This window comes from Balearica regulorum, chromosome 6, assembly GCF_011004875.1.
Source record: "Balearica regulorum gibbericeps isolate bBalReg1 chromosome 6, bBalReg1.pri, whole genome shotgun sequence".
NCBI classification, from domain to species: Eukaryota; Metazoa; Chordata; class Aves; order Gruiformes; family Gruidae; genus Balearica; species Balearica regulorum.
In genome coordinates this window covers 21,048,000-21,065,869 of record NC_046189.1, presented here as the reverse complement: position 1 = coordinate 21,065,869, position 17,870 = coordinate 21,048,000, and the positions used below count along the sequence as shown (strand labels likewise).

Sequence of the window (17,870 nt, the reverse complement as noted above, 5' to 3'; positions counted from 1 at the left end):
ACTGGAATGCAAAGTTGTATGTTTTCACCTCCATCCAAAAATATTTCTGAAATAAAATACTTGTTTCTGTCTCAGTGAAGCCAGAAACCAAAACTGGAAACTGAAGAGTAAATGACAGAAATAAATGATGCCTTGTCAAGTCCTGAAAAAGGCTAATGAAACCTTGCAGCTGCTAAATCTGACTGAAACCAGTGGCCTGTGAATTGCAACATTCAAGGGAAAAAGTCAAAGATAATCCAGATGTTCCCAAGCAGAACACTTTGCAATACTTTTTCATCCATTTTCTTTCTGTCTGTATGAAGTAAAAAATTGTATAACTGAGATTTGTTCTAATACATTTTCTGAAGGTTATTGTTTGACCTTCAAAATAATTTAATGTGCTTAGCACGTTATTTCTGCCTGTATTCATTACTTTAAAGGTGACTTTTAAATTATCAGATATATACCATTTTGAAACACAAGATTGTTCGTGTGAAGGAAGCTTCTTAGAAAGTTTCTTTTGACAGCCTCTTTATATTCTTCCTGAAGTGCTTTTCTTTTGGAAATGCATAAAGTGAATCTTGAAAATCAAAAGGAGATTTGTGCATAATTCTGGAACTGACTACCTTTTACCATTTTTTTTTTTGCTCATTATTATGCTGGCTGATGAAATATTCTAAGCTGGAGACTTGTGAATAAGTCTTGATTTAAGTGTGTTTTAAAGAGGTAGTTGGTATTTTGATCATTTGTGGATTTGTATTTGTTTTAGGGCAGCAAAATAAATAAATAGTAATGTAAAATCACAAGCAAAGGGGAGCAAATGTGTATTTACGTGTTACAAGATATATAGCCATCATTCTTTTCTGAGAAAGAGTGAAAGCAGATATCCAGTTTGTATTTTACTGGATCAGGATCTTGTATTACACCAAAAAGAAAAAGAAGGCTTAAAAAGTGGATCGGTTCCCTCGACCCTTTCAAGTAATTAGGATCCTACAGTCTGTTAGTTATATTTGTCTAACTTTCAACTCAATATAAATTTATCATACGCTGTTGGATTCAATCCAGACTTCTATAACTGTGTACAGCCTATGGAAAATAAAAAGCATCCATTCCAGTAAAGAGGGAAATATCAGATAACTCTGTCCTTTAATTAAAAGATAGTAAAATACTTAAGCAAGAAGAATATTTTTGTTGGAGGAATGAGGCAGTAATGTCTTGTGTTCTGCTTCCTCTTAACTGATTCTTTTCCCATGGTAGGTTTTGATCTTGGTTTAAAGCAGTATATCCTTGTTAAAATTAAGGCACTTACGCATTATTTGAATAGATATATGCCTTTGATATTCTAGAAGATAAGAAATTGAAGTTGTATGTTAACAGTTTTGAACTAGATATTTACACAAGGAAAACAGCCCTTTGAGAGAAAAGGGAGGGGGAGTGGAAAAGGAGAAACTATTTAGAAGTGAATCAGTTGCTAGTAAGAGGGTGTGTAAAGAGTGAATTTGGCAGCAGCATACTCTCCCTTCCCTCTTCCCCTCCAGTCTTTTCCTAGGGTGTGCTGTACCCTTCATTCTCACAGAATAAGGGTGATTTTGCTGGTGGCCTCTAATTGTATAGAGTACTATGATCTAGCACTAGTCTGTTCCCTTGCCTGAGAAAGGTTTATGTAACTGTGCTGAGCCCCAAGTAGCTAAAGATGATGTGGGGACCTGCCGCCTTTTCCAGCTGTCTCCTATGCTGTGATTTGGTACATATGGTCTCAACATGTGGTTCATGCCTTGTAGGCTGGGTAGGCATGGGAATGCCTTGCTTATAAATCTGGTTAAGAAGACTTAAGGGAGATTGGTGCCTGGTATGGTCAAGACTTGCACAATTCTAGGTGTTTTGAGGAAAGGATGTTCAATTGCCTTTGGAGCCCCCCTAGATCAACTCTGTGGTCGGACAATTGCTTTAGACCTAGAGCCATTTTGTCCAGATCCCATGCTTCTGACATTGCCTCCAATTTTGTTGTAGGTCTTGTATTCTTTCTGATCTTCTGGTTTCTTGAGGCAATGTACTGCTGTGGTTTCCAACCATGGAGGCTTCATGCAGCAGCATTCAGGTTGTTGACAGCTTTTCACTGACCTAAAAAGCAGCTTCAAAGGCCTGCCTCCATGTACCCAGAGAATTTTGTGCTGATTCTCCACTCCTGCATGCACCTAAACTCTACAGTTTCTATCTTAACTTTACAGAGCTGAATATAGCACCCTGCTTCCTGCTGAATAGACTTTGGTGAAATGTATTACTGGAAGTCAGTCAAACTTGAGTAGCCTTTAGTAGGAGATGGATGAATGGGAGAGTGTCTAGGATTGAATTTTTCATTCAGATCACTGGAAACCTCGTATTGATTTGAATGGGCCACAAACCGAGTGCATTAGGAAATCCTCTGAGCCCTGTTGAGGATTGTCTGGTTATTTTTGGACGATTACCTAAGGTGGGGATGCTCTGGAATGGCAGGACTTTAAACTTGTTTAAGAATTTATCGGTTATTAATTAATGTCAATTATTCACGTATTTTAGTAGAAACCATTTGTTTTACTTAACCTTTTGTAGGGAAATCTCATTGTTATGCATGGTTGACTTTGTGTATTTTCTATGGCTGTTTCACTTATTTTTTTGAAATATGCATGAATGCTTTAACTTCATGTATAAACTGTCAATGTATAAACCTAAGCAACTGTCAACAGAACTATTGTCTCTTCAGTCTGCTAGAAAAATAATTCGTAACATGCATGTATGAGGCTGTGATTGCCAGAGCTTGTTCATGGTGACAGGTGTTGGATGTTCATCTGTTAATTTCTCATTAGAAACAATGCGGTAGGCTGATGATGCAGTTTGGCCATTGGAGGCCGTCTTGATTTCTGTTTAAAACATGTATGGCTATGTTTACTGAAATAGTTTAAAAAATAGTAGATGCATTTTCAATTTTTTTAAATTTTTCATAGAAACATTTTAAGATGAAAATATTTGTTTTCTCATTGCGAATAAATATCTATTATCTGTGATCTGTAATTAGGCTCACAGCTTAACGTACAGGACGAGTGGTGCTCGCTGAGCTGCATCATTGGCCTTATTGTGGTAAAATCACGAGTTTTGTTTTACCAGCTGTGACTTTGGAGGCAGGCTGAATGACAGGGAACACATAAAGCTTGACAGATTAAAATATTTCCAGCACATAACTGTGTGTGTGCCATTCAGAATTCAGCAGCAGTTCTTGCTTGATAAGCTTGCTAATGTCTTCGTGTTTTAAGGAACATTGTGCTCCTATATGGGGTGTCTTGTACAGGCTCAGTCCTGCAGTCCTTATTGAAGCAAAACTTCCAGTGAAAAACAGCATCAGTATGACCATGGAAAGCACTGAATACAAAGGTAGAAAAACTCCTCACAAGAGCAATGCATCTGCCTAAGGAAATAGAGCATGTAGTTCTGTGACTAATTATGAATTATAGAAAGAACTAAGGGAAAAAAGACACAAAGTTGGGAAATAAATGGTTGATTACTCATCTTGCATCAGAAGAGGACATTTTCAAAAGACAAGCCCAATTATACCCACTTTTTGCAATAATATTCATATCTGCTTCTCACAATTTCCATCACTTATAGTAGAAAATAAGACTATATTGTCCTTCAGCTTCTTATATATGTGGCAAGAGTGACTGAAAGGTTGCATGCAAAGCATTCTAATTTTGTATGAAAAGAGAGGAATAAGTTATGTCAGCAAGTTAACATGAGGTAGCTTTTTAGTTCCTCTATGAATGTGTTCTGAGTACAGCAGAAACAGCCAGATGCTGGTGAAATGCAGTGATGTTGGCTGATGTAAGGATGCAAAAGCCGTAGAACTCCATGTGTTGGATTTAATAGTCTGGAATCACAAATGGCCCGAGATTGAGCTTAAGTGATGAGGCAAGTGTTGCTTCTCTGTAGTTTAGCATCTGATAATGTATGTAAGTTGTTTTACCTTTTCTCTTTAATGTGATATGAATTGCAGATGTGTTAATGGATTATTAATTTCAAACTGCAAAAGATTTAGCGTGCTCACAAAAAAGCTTAAAGTGAGTTACCCTTGCATATCTGCTTTTTGTGTTATCCTAGAACTTGAGTTTGAGTCCTCACTGCAGAAATCCACCTCTGGAGGTGCCATAGAAGCAATGGTGTTTTCTGCTCTCACCATGAAATAGTTTGTGGTGTCCTAGGTAAAGTGAAGGTAGGAAGCTGACCCTCTTATGCCACTTTCTGGAAATCCTTTATGGACATGATGCCAGAAAAGGGTGAGCCGATTTTGTGCTTTGTAGTTAAGTAATGTCTTTCATCAAGGGGAACCAATGTATTTTACCTAACGAATTAAAGTTCTGGTCATGTTTATCAGCTCAATTTTATAGATTGGGTGCCTGAAGCATTAATTTAGTGACTTAAGTACAGAGGACTACTACTTCTAAATATTTACTACAAAGGCACTAAGAACAACATATTGTCTTCTATAAACAAATACAAAAGTATCAAGCTCAAGAAAATATCTGTAGAGTTGAAGATTCCTTGGTTGCGTCAATTTGGTACAGGCATGCTCAACCACCTCTAAGAGAGTAGCTGTCAGTGAGAGCTTAGTAGCTTAGTAATTTGTTGGACAAAACATGTTCGTGTGTGGTTAAAAACGTGACTTTCTCCATTAATCATTAACCCGTAAATGACTAAATGTATCTCCTGACTGACATCTGCTCTGCTGGTCTGTTCTTCCATGATGAAATCCTACCTGTTTCCATCATAACATCTGCAACTAATGTAAGTATCGCTGTATCTTTTTTCAAGAAGTTCCTTGTGAGATTATTAATAGAGCCTCCAAACTGTCTGCTTTTTGTAAGCACCGTTGTTATGACGATGGAGAGACACTAAAAGCAGTGCGAACAGGAAACACAAAACTACATGTTTCAAGAATAGTAACTGAGCTTTTGAAAAAGCAAACTACTTTGCAGTGAAATTCAAAATTCCACAGCAAATATTCAGTAGACAGTGCTGGTATCATTCTTTAAAAAAAAAAAAAATACACTGTACTTAACAGTACAATAAAAGTTGATCTTAGCAGAATCCAAATTGTGAGGTAGAGTACCATTCTTGCAAAATAAAGACTAAAAACATATACTAACCCCAGCTGGCTGTCCCTTAAAGCTGTTTGCAGAGTTCATGCACATGGGATGTGTGGACTGATAACCATTTTCATTATAGAGAAGGAGGTTTTTAAGTTTACCTTTGTTTGATACAGGTTTTGGTTTTTTTTTTCTGGGAGTACCTCTAGAAATACTTTTCTATGTTTTTTTTTATCCTTTAAAAAAATCAGATTCTGTGATGTGCATGAACATATGAGCTTGATAAATGGAAGACAACCCTGAAACATTATTGTCATTGAAAATAACCAATCATATTTTTTTCCTAGTGATAAATTTGATAAGTGATGCACATCTCAAACATTCTGGATTTCTGCACTTCATGAAGAAAATTGTGTTCCCTGAGAGTCTTCTGTAACAAAAGAGAAAAGTAATAACATCTCAGAAAACATGTCAGCCTGCAGTGAAATTAGATGACTGCATTTGTTTTGAATAGGTACACATGAACAAAAATGTAATCTATTCTATTAATATTATCTATTACAAAGCCACATTGTAATTTATTTTTTTTTTAAACCATTTTGTTTGGATTTTTGAGGGTAATTGTTAAATGGAACTACTCTTTGAATGAATATGCAGGAAAAATTCAAGACTACTAAGCAGATCAGCACTAATGTACATTGTTTATGCTGTTTGCCTTTTTGTTTTGTGAGATGTTTCCAAGCAGTGTCATGCTGTGAAATGTGGCCCCAGTATAAATGAGATGATTCATGATAAAATCCAGAATATTAGTGAGCGTTTCTGTGGTAGAATAAGTCTTACTGTGATTTTATTTTTCTGCCAGTTCAGTAATATGTGACCCTTTGCATTGAGCCCTCAAATGCAGCAAAAGACAAATCATTTAGGTTTCATAAAACACAAGTTTAATCTTAAAAAGTTAAATAGACTTCAGTAGTTGTCAAATCTTAAGTTGCAGAAGAAACCTCTGGAAGATAATATAGTATAATATAATATGTGATTCATGAACACTTCCTGCTATTGGTTGGCTCACTTATATTTGAGCCACTTAAAATTTGGTCCACTTAATATGACCTATAGGCCTTGCTCTGTATGTTTATGTAATTAAACTGTAACAGTAATTATCAGAAAGAGAAGTAATTGTATGCCAACATGGAACCCATCAGAATTTAGAAGGTTACTCTTATGGAAGGTCATGTTACTATGTAACATATAAATACTGTCAGCTAAATGTCACTTTAAAAATTACATCTATTTTTCATAGTTCTAGAGTTTACAGTGTCATTCAAACTGAATACAGATTGAAATCCAGACTCAAAGTCCTACAGTTTGTTGACAGTTTGGTAGTTCTTATAGTGAAGATATCCATACTTAAAAAAGTTTTGGTCAGAGTCAGTGATCAGAGGTAAAGGGCTAAAGTGGTGTGATGGCAGGTTAATATTCCAGTTTCAGTTGATCCTTCCTGAGTCAGGCTGAATTGAACGGGAAATGTTGGGAAGTGCACTCTGAGCTATACTGACTACCAGCTTCAAAGGTATTGACATAAAAGGAGAAGGACATGAAAATAGAGCTGTCAGTGAATAAGCAGGAGCAAGAGAAACCCAGTAGGCATCTGAAGGGGACACATAGACAATTTGAGCATTACTTTTTCAATCATCATTTTCTCCCTAGTGGAACCAGTATCATCTTTGTTAACTATCTGTGACATAATTCTAGTAAACATTAACATTTGAAATCCCAAAACTTTGTATTTTTTCAGAAATCCTCCTCCTACTTTGCTACATCCTGAAAAATGGTGCAGAGGATTCAACCATTTCATTTCACAGTGAGTTTTATTTTCTTTTAAAAACAGCTTATTCAGCAAGGCCTATGTGTGTCAATCTGAAAACAGAATTTGTTTTACTGAGTTGTTGCTTTTGCAGGTTTTTAACTTCAGTTTTCTTTTCATAGACTCTAAACCATGCGTCACTTTTTAAAAGTTATACAACACAGTTTGATCTTCTCATGTAATTTACTTCACAGCCTCTCTGAACTCCGTAGTTCATTTGCTTCAACCTGGGACAGGTTTATAAGTAAGTGTGACCAGCAGGTTGAGGGAGGTGATCCTGCCCCTCTATTCCGCTCTTGTGAGACCCCACCTGGTGTACTGCGTCCAGCTCTGGGGGCCCCAGTACAGGAGAGACATCGAGCTGTTGGAGAGAGTCCAGAGGAGGGCCACGAAGCTGATCAGAGGGCTGGAGCACCTCTCCTATGAGGACAGGCTGAGAGAGTTGGGATTGTTCAGCCTGGAGAAAAGGTGGCTCCGGGGAGATCTAATTGCGGCTTTCCAGTACCTGAAGGGGACCTACAGGAAAGATGGTGAGGGACTGTTTATGAGGGAGTGTAGTGACAGGACAAGGGGTAATGGGTTTAAGCTGAAGGAGGGTCAATTTAGATTAGATGTTAGAAAGGAATTCTTTACTGTTAGAGTGGTGAGGCACTGGAACAGGTTGCCCAGAGAGGTTGTGGAGGCCCCATCCCTGGAAGTGTTGAAGGCCAGGTTGGATGAGGCTTTTGGGCAATGTGGTCTAGTGGAGGGTGTCCCTGCCCGCAGCAGGGGGGTTGGAACTAGATGATCTTTGAGGTCCCTTCCAACCCAAACCATTCTATGATTCTATGATAAATATACCTGATTTACCTGATTTCCTTGACGGTTCTGCAGTGAAATTTTGTGTCAAGGAAAAAAAAAGGGTTAATGAAAATGACTGCTGGTCAATTTAAAGTAAGAATTTGAAAGACAAGAAAGAAAATAGTTGCCTTTTTCTACTTTACTAATATTCAATATACCCAATAATTGACCACCAGTTGTACCAAGAGTGTAATATGTTACATAGGGGGTATCAACTTTCTAGATGCGGCCGTCACTGAACTAAAACATGCTTTTGCTTTACTTTTTACAGTGAAACTAAGAAATCACAACTTAGTAGTTGCTAGCATTATATTCAAAAATCTTACAGCAACTTTTATGAGTGATTTTTAGGGTTCTTCGGGATTTCATTGTGACCTGTTACCACCTAAACTTTGTAACATGGGGAATAATGTTATCAAACCCTTGGGAAGTTTACGCTGGTCAAATAACCAAATATTTTGAACACCACTCCTCAGTATTGACTCTTCAAGATAGTCTTGAAAATATGCACATCTACATTTTGGATCTGTTCTGTTCCTTAATTGTGGAGGAGTACAGTATCTCTACCTGATATCTTTTTCAGTCAGTTGTGTAGTAGTGTCTTCCTGTTTTAGGATAAGTTAAAAACAGAAAGACTAATGCAAATTTTATTAATAATTCATGGAAAATATTCTTATTTACTATGCTGATCTGTAATCAGGCAGGAAGGTGAGGTGCACTGTAGTGGTTGGCCTACGGAGGAAAGCCATTACTATCATTACTGCAATGTAACTCAGAATCTCTTCCAGTGTAGGTAGTAGAAGTACATTCCTCTAGAGTAATTGACCCAAGTTCTGTTTCTCCATAATGCATGTCCTTGTTTACACAGCAGTGTACATTGTGATCTTTGTGATCTATGACAAAAGTCACGGAGTGGTGGATGAATTCCATTCTATTATAGAGAAACATTGTTTTTACAGTATTTATGGACTGTAGCCTATATTCTGGGGGACCCTAGCACTGGTGGGTTATATTCCACTTGTGCTTTAGAGAGTCAGTGCACCTGGTAAATAAGATTACAGTCCTTTCTCAGAAACATTGTGCATTAACCTTCAGCATTGTTATACTGGTTTTTCTTTCTTGGTATCTTGCTCTTTGGAAGTCCCTGCTGAACTTGAGAACAATACAAAAAACTAAGTTTAACATTTCTTAACATTTGTTCAGTCCTTTAGTTCATGCATAAAAGAAGTCAGATGTTAGTACTTTATGCCTATACTTGTTTTTAATCTTGTCGTTTGGGTTTTTGATATCTTCAAATTGTATATTTTTAATCATATTGATTTTTAATTACTTTTGCTTAATTACTTCCTCTCACCAGCAACATCTGCAGGTTCTCAAATCTTGCTTTTCTTTCTTACAGTAATATGCACAACAAAGTAAGGAAGTATGCAACCATTGTAGTAAATATGCTAGGTTTATAGCTACCTTTAAGAGAACACTGACATGGAATTCTCTCTGACATTGCTTCATTCTCGGGCATCCGTTAGTAAAGTTTTTTTGATGCAGAGGTTACAAAATATTTTTTGGAGGCTTGGATTTACATTAGTGGATCTTCTAGAAAAAAATAAATAATGAAACATTGGATCATGCAACTGCAAACCTTTTAGCCATTACTGATAATTGGCTCATTTATATGCATTAGTTATGCATTCGTTGATGCCTACCTTGTGACAGCTTAGTTATGATAAATTAAAAGCAGTGATTGTATAAATTCCATACTGCCTTTTATCCATAGGTTAGGACCTTGCCTGATGTTTCTGTCACCCTTGTGATGAGTGGTTAGTTTTCGAATAATTTTATTATCTACCTCCTTCCTGATGGCTAACATAATTTGCATAACAAGCTTATCTGGTTCAAGTTGTGGGCCAGACCTGTGTACGGACAAAAACTGAGCATGCAGCTTTCGCTAAGCATACTTTTGACTTCAGTTCTGTTTACACAATAATTTTATTTATGCCAAGATTGCCAAACCTGGTCGTTGTAGCCTTTTTCATCTCCCATTCTCATCCCTTGAAATACCACTCTCTTAAGAGGCATTTTCATTATAAGTGTCCTCTCATGTGTTATAGTGATTTACAACATGCCTGAGCTGGAAGTTTCAATGTGTTTTTGTAGGTAACTCTTTAAACTGTTAAAATAGTAATCATATATTTTTCAGAAATGAAGTCTTTATTTTTAACTATGATTCTACTGCCCGAAGAGATATGATTTTGCAGCAGCACTTTAATGTCAAATGCATTATTTACAAAATCTGAATGGAGGGTCAAGATAGTTCTTAGCTTACTGAATTTGTGTTTATAGTCCCAGCCATTGTTGACCTTGATTTGAGATGAAAACTGCAATGTGTTGTGCTCATAAGGATTTTTACAATGAGATGGCTAATCTGAATTACCTATTTTGTTTTAAAAAAATACAGACAAGACACAATTGCAGCCAAGCCATCTCTGGTAGCAGCCTAATTTGGTATTTGGTATCTACTGAGATACACGCAGCACATACATACTTTTAAGAGGTCAGTGAAATTCTATGTATGCCTATTTATCTGTACTAATGTAATTGTCCATGAGGAATTTGCCTCCTCCACTTGTAACATGAGAAAGAATTAATTATCTGGGGTTTTTTTTCTGCATATTGATAGGGCTTACCATTTCTGTAAGGCCATGTAAGCAACCACATCAGTTGTTGGAGGATTGGCTCCTAAAAACAATGTACTTTTACCTATGTTCATTTCTATGTTGAAATAAAATACCAGTTTTGAAGAGTGCACTCTATTCATTGCCTTCATGTTTATGAAGTTTTTTTCTTTTTCGATAGCTACAGCATAGATGATATTGTTCTCCTTAGATAACAGTTTGCGTCCACCACTATTTTAGACATACAGTGCTTCAGAATTTGTTCATAAAATAATACAGGCTATATATTAAAATTAATTTAAAAACCCCTTTCACTACAATTATCTCACATGCTGGAAATAATTTTCTTGGCAGTTTAAACCTTGACTGATCTCTAAGGGTAGATAGAAGAGTTAATATGTTCTGAAGCAGAAGGATACAATAACCTTTATTTACATTACATCACAAAATGGTAATTTTAATTAAAATGAGCAATGGTATCTCCAGGGACAGACATTCTCCTTTTAAATTTATTTAACCAATGATTAGCTATTATGGTTCTTTGAATTAATTAGTCATTCTTGAGCTGGAGGGAATTAAAGAATTAAGAAATTCAGGAAGTACTAAAGCCAAAATATGAAGTTATAGGATTTATGATCACATTTATCATCAGAATGTAACTTTTATTTTAGCAATGACATTGCAAATACAATACAAATACAGTTTTTAGTCTTGATAAACTTTGTTTTGAACTCAATTTAAACACAGCCTTGCAAGCTGAATTTCATATTGATGAGTCTACATTGAGTTATTCAATTAATAAATCATCTAGATTATATAGGTTTTAAGTGCTCCATTTAGATTTAACTTCTCTGAATGCAGATCAGATTTTTTCACAATCTAAGCAATTGTTTAGTGACATTATGTTCATATTACATAAAGAACATTTTACTGTTTCTGTCACTGAGAACATGATATGCATTTGACATAACTCATTAATTTTACAGTGTCTAAGAAGACAAAGAGGTTTGCAAATGTCAGAAGGATACAAATTGTGATGTGTAAGGTTACCACTAAATCTGTAAGTTTTTGCATTTTATTCATTGATGTAGACTCTGAGAATCTGTCTCAGATGAACTTGAAATAATGTAGTACCTGACAAAAGGTCTCCACCACTTTTGAGTATTGTATGAGACGTTTTTATACAGATGAATGGACATATATAATGGATACAATTATCTTCAGCTTTCTAATGAGCAGTTGAGTAAAAAACTGCAATTTTAGGTAGAGGTGAGAAACTCCCATGCAGGGTGAAGTCCTGACACTGTAAAGAATCATGCTGGATTTTACAAGCGTCATAGTATCAAGATCTTTCACTCAGTATACTGTTGAGTTTCTTGCCATTAGTGACAGGCATTCGTTCTTCCCTTGGTTCCCATGGTTTGTGGGTTTTTTGGCTTGCTATTCTCAATTGTAAACACTGACAGTAGTAATTATTGTGTAGAGAGAAAGATATGTATCCATGGTGGAGTGACATGTCTATTTTGAAAGCATTGGCAATTCTGGGAATACTGTGTTACATAGAACATTATAGTTTCAGAGAGAGCACGTGAAGTAATTGTCTGATGAGACAAAGTTCTTCAAGCCTCAAGGTGTGCCAGGGGAGGTTTAGATTGGATATTAAGAAAAATTTCTTCACCAAAAGGGTTGTCAAGCATTGGAACAGGCTGCCCAGGAAAGTGGTTGAGTCACCATCCCTGGAGGTATTTAAAACGCGTGTCGATGTGGTGCTTAGGGACACGGTTTAATGATGGACATGGCAGTACTAGGTTGGACCTGATGATCTTAAATTGTTTTCCAACCAAAATGATTGTGATTCTATGACATAAGACGTAAAAGAAAGAATCTGCCAGTATCAAACTATGCTTTCCTTGTCTCCTACCTTCTCAATGCTCCAGCTGCCTCAACTCAGCTACATGCTGTAATGTCAAAGGGGGATGAATACGAAAGGGAAAATGTTTGGTATAAATGCAAAACATACTGTTTCTAATAAAAAGCTTCAGTTGTAAAGGTTCTGAAGGCTCTTTGTGTGCCTGGGTCTTCAAGGACAGGCCAAAGAAATAGAGCAGACCCATTCCTGATAAAAGGCTAGAACCCCTCCAATTTCATCATACAATAAATAAATGTATGTGGTGTTTTCGAGATGCTCCCTAGAATTGATCTCCTTCTATGACCTAGTGACCCGTCTAGTGGATGAAGGAAAGGCTGTGGATGTTATCTACCTGGACTTCAGTAAAGCCTTTGACACGGTCTCCCACAGCATTCTCCTAGAGAAGCTGGTGGCTCATGGCTTAGATGGGTGCAGTCTTCACTGGGTAAAAAAGTGGCTGGAAGGCTGAGCCCAGAGAGTAGTGGTGAACGGAGTTAAATCCGGTTGGCGACTGGTCACAAGCAGTGTTCCCCAGGGCTCAGTCTTGGGGCCGGTCTTCTTTAGTATCTTTATCAATGATCTGGATGAGGGGATCGAGTGCGCCCTCAGTAAGTTTGCGGATGACACTAAGTTGGGAGGGAGTGTTGATCTACTTGAGGGTAGGAAGGCTCTGCAGAAGGATCTGGACAGGCTGGATCGATGGGCCAAGGCCAACTATATGAGGTTTAACAAGGCCAAGTGCTGGGTCCTGCACTTCGGTCACAACAACCTTAGGCAACGCTACAGGCTTGGGGCAGAGTGGCTGGAAAGCTGCCTGGAGGAAAAGGACCTGGGGTGCTGGTTGGCAGCCAGCTGAACATGAGCCAGCAGTGTGCCCAGGTGGCCAAGGCGGCCAACAGCATCCTGGCTTGCATCAAGAGTAGTGTGGCCAGCAGGACTAGGGAAGTGATCGTCCCCCCGTACTTGGCTCTGGTGAGGCCGCACCTCGAGTTCTGCGTTCAGTTTTGGGCCCCTCACTACAAGAGGGACATTGAGGTGCTGGAACGTGTTCAGCAAAGGGCAACAAAGCTGGTGAAGGGTCTGGAGCACAAGTCTGATGAGAGGTGGCTGAGGGAACTGGGGTTGTTTAGTCTGGAGAAAAGGAGGCTGAGGGGAGACCTTATTGCTCTCTACAACTATGTGAAATGAGGTTGTGGTGAGGTGGGTGTTGGTCTCTTCTCCCAAGCAGCAAGTGATAGGACAAGAGGAAACAGCCTCAAATTGCTCCAGGGGAGGTTTAGATTGGATATTAGGAAAAATTTCTTCACTGAAAGGGTGGTCAGACGTTGGAACAGGCTCCCCAGAGACGTGATGTAGTCACCGTCCCTGGAGGTGTTCAAAAAGCATGTAGACATGGCACTTCAGGACATGGTCTAGTAGACATGGTGGTATTGGGTTGACGGTTAGACTTGATGATCCTAGAGGTCTTTTCGAACTTTAAAGATTCTATGATTCTATGAATTGTTCTGACTGAATTTCTGTTGTCTCTGGCAAAATTCCAAGGGTTTCAACATGAACAAAGTCTGACCCATTCTAAGAGCTGCAAGAGGTGCCACTCCATAGAGTTTCCATTGTTTGTTCTCTAAACCATGTATATGAGCCAGAATAAGTTGTTGTGTCTATTTAGTCCAAAGGAGGCTGGGAAATCTGTTGTAATTTTTGAAGCTTTAGAAGAGGTAAAGCTATTTACTACACCTAATTTTAGAATGTCAGTGTCAGTGAACCTTTGTAAGGTTTCAGATATGTGTTCTAAATTAGACTATATGGTGCCTGATGTTAAAAAAACGAAAGAAAATTTCTTAAGAAAACAGGTGCTAGTGACATTTCACTTTTACATTATTTCTCTCATTGTTAGGGAAGATTAGTAATTCACAGCATTTGCTACCAAAAGGCAGATCAATAAAGATATAAATGTGTTCTGACTATCAGAATTTGTATTATGCATGTGATGATTAAGTACTTTGTCATAAATTCTGATACCTGATTGTAGCAGAAGGAACAGTAAAATCCTTGTTATTTATCATGGGATGCTGGTTCAAGACAGAAGACCTGTTTAACCTATATACATGCCCTTAGTGCTCAGTGTTTGCTTTTTCCAAAGGGGCAACTATATATAGTTCTGGTGATAAGGTTATTTGTATCCTATATGTCCTGTTGAATTAGGACTGAAAACAGAAATGCTGTTGGCAAAGCTGTCACAGTTTTTTAGTTCATTTTTGCAAACGAGTGACCTGCAGCAGTGGGGGATGGGCAGGCCTGGGATGGGAAGCAGGGAGGCTTCAGGGAAGCAGGCACATCCCTGCATTATTATTACAAATGTAATTCATGAAATGTCTTTTCTTCTCCACTTCTGCACTGTGTGTGACTGACCAGTGTCTGCCAGAGCTACATGTGGTACAGAGGTAGGAGGAACAGAGTGATGGATAGGAAAAGAGCATTTTAACCAGTTAAAAACAATCTCAGAGATTGTTATTTTTCCTTCCTTGACTGGAATGTTTCTGACCTAATGTATCTGGCCTAGATGATCTTGTTTGTCAGTGTCTGTCCTTCCATTTCTCTAAGCAGGGGGGTCAGCCCAGTTGGGGTCATGCTCTTGATTTCAATTATCTTCTACCATGAAACAACCTTCTGATGGAAGTAGCCGGGAAAGTATGGAGACCAAAAAATTAAAATCTCAGAACCTTAGAGACCTCTTTCTCCCTGCTTAGGGAGAGGATCAAGAGAATATGACCTTACTCTTTCTCCTCTCCTTCTGGGAAATCTCCATTCAAAATCCCCAGCTAAGCCATCCCTACCTTTGGGGGCAACCTGGTAAATGTTTTTTCTGGGATTGGGAGGAGAGGATCTCAGCACGACCTGAAGTCCTGTTCAAGACCCTGAAAAACTCTCCTATCCCAATAGGAGAGTCCTGGAAAGATCCCTCACTGCTAGGCAGCAGGTACGTGTGCAAGCAGTGAAGTATTTGGAGGGCAGGGGAGAGTGGTGTAGAGTTGTGCAAGGAGCAGATGATGGGGAGAGCACCCTGATGGGCCAGGGAGAGGCAGAGTTAGGGACCAGAGGAGTGATGACGAGGACTTTAACTATTTGTTGAACTGATCGGCGATTTTATATCTCTCTTGCCCAGAGGCTGCAGTGTGGATTCCTCAGCTCTAATACAGAGTCTGATACACAGTCATCATTTCTTCCAAATAATAACCTATGTATCTTCTGTGCATGTAGATTATAAACAGTGACTAGATGTCTGGTTGGATATTTGATTTATGAGACAAAATAAGTTCCAGCAATCCACTACCAGCAGATGAGAAATCATCAGAAAAATGTAGCATTCACAAAATACAATAACTGAAGAAAACAAAATACTGGAGATAAATCATAATGTGACTAAGCTATAAGGGTTGGAGCTGCTTGGTTTCTTTATTTTGAAAGAAAGTACTTGTGGCCAAATAGATCATAATAGGTCTGATGAAAGAATTTCTGAAAGAAGTAACTGCTGCTGCTCTACTTAGATTTGGCTGCAATAGTGAATGACGTTAGTAATCGTTTTCTATTCCTGAACACACAGGAGACTTAGAGCACCATGGCAGTTCTTATGAAATCTATTTCTTTCCATTAATTCATTAGTAAAGATTAGCTCATGAATACTGATAAATATCTCTCCTTTTCAGTCATCTGATTCGCTACTTGCAAAATGGCAGTTTACATTGTTGAGACGTAGCAATTCCAACAATGTTATCGTCCAAGTGCAAGCAGCCAGTGAATTTTTAGAGGCTGTATCAGATGGGCCTGTGTGTATGGGAGTCTGCTCTTATCCCCTGCTAATAAATGCTTCATCTTTGCCTGTAATTGTGGCAGAATGGAAATGGTGCTTAGAAGCCTGGCCGTAAGATTGCAGCAAATGGCTGCAACCTATGTTTAATGTAGTGACACTAATGAATTCTGAGAATTAATTTTCAGCTAAGAAAGCATACTAGAATTTCAAATTAGGTGATGAATTGACTTTCATCAAGGCAAACATGTACAATGTTTGTTTCCTTTTCAATCTCTACTTGCTTAGCCTTCCTATTATTTTAGATCCAAAAAATAGCAGACCAAATATGATCATATTTTCATCATACCTTTATACGAAACCCATCTTGTAGTAGATTTGCTAGTCAATTTGCTCAATGTGGGGCAGTCTCACCACTGTTTCGGGTTTTTTTTTTTAATTTCCACAGGCCAAACAAATTGACTTAATTCGCAGGTGTAGCACGTTTGTTGGTTTTATATGTAATTGGATTGCAGCATGGTTGATGTTTCATAGTCCCTAAGCAGCTGTCCTTCACCCTTGCATGGCTGTTAGTTACTAGCTCTCTGCTTTGTTGTAGCATCTCACTAACCATCTGAAAGGATTCTGTTATTCTGATTCTGTAGGCACAAATTTGGTATAATAGTAGGTGTGCTCTGTCTGAGCTTGGAACAGAGACTTTGATCACAGAATTACGTGGATGTGTCTTGTGTCATTAGCTTGGTCATCTTCTGAATTCATGAAGTTTTACTTGTGCTTCATGTGAAATCCCAACTGACCACAGATTGCAAAATTATCCTACTACCAGAGAATGAAGGCTGCATATAGATAAAACAACATACAAACTTTGATAGTTGCAAAGCAGAAGAGTAGCATGGATACAAAGTGAATAGTCAGCAGGGGATTGGCAGAAGTATGCAACAGAAACAAAGGTAATCCTAAAGTAGTCTTCAAGACTGCCTCCCTGACAGAACTTAGCTATGCTCATTAAAACACCTGCCAAACCTAAAGGGCTAGCATTTCAGGCACATAATAGAGAAGCTAAGAACTTTTTTCCCTAAAATGTTTTCCTTCCATCTCTTCTTGTTTGGCTTCCTTAATGAATGCAATATCCCGGACATTTGGATGTTTCACCTAGGGGCCATCTACATGGAAAAATTTCACTTGCAACTTTTGGATCTTGTCCATAGAGTGTCTTTGGAGGTGCATTGTTCCAGAGCTCAGAGTAGAATTCATGTTAATAACTACATACCAACAGGTAAAAGATTTGTATGTTCTTCACACTTTTGGTAAACACAAGATACTCTGTCTGGAACTGTGTAATTTCTTGAAGAGAATCCATTTAACCTCTAATGTTGTTGTTAGCTGAAAAGCAACTGCTGTGACATTAGGACGTGTTGGGCTAGGACAAGGGGTAATGGTTTTAAGGTAAAAGAGGGTAGATTCAGACTAGATATAAGGAAGAAATTTTCACAATGACAGTGGTGAAACACTGGAACAGGTTGCCCAGAGAGGTCGTAGATGTCCCATCCCTGGAAACATTCAAAGTCATGTTGGACAGGGCTCTGAGCAACCTCATCTAGTTGAAGATGTTCCTGCCCATGGCAGGGGGGTTAGACTAGATGACCTTTAGAGGTCCCTTCCAATCCAAACTGTTCTATTATTCTAT

General features: G+C 38.2%; 1 protein-coding gene across 4 annotated transcripts in view; it reads left to right on the top strand.

Moving 5' to 3' along the window:
• The window catches only part of MYO3B (myosin IIIB), a 209,017-nt gene that overhangs the window by 67,683 nt on the left and 123,464 nt on the right, over nucleotides 1-17,870 (top strand). For 3 of the 4 annotated variants that reach the window (XM_075756693.1, XM_075756695.1, XM_075756694.1), the window contains exon 11: nucleotides 6,889-6,954. In XM_075756693.1, coding sequence (XP_075612808.1) covers nucleotides 6,889-6,954 — 66 coding nt within the window. Of the gene's footprint in view, nucleotides 1-4,107; nucleotides 4,233-6,888; nucleotides 6,955-17,870 lie in introns of those variants that run through there. The other variant, XM_075756696.1, reaches the window with a different exon arrangement.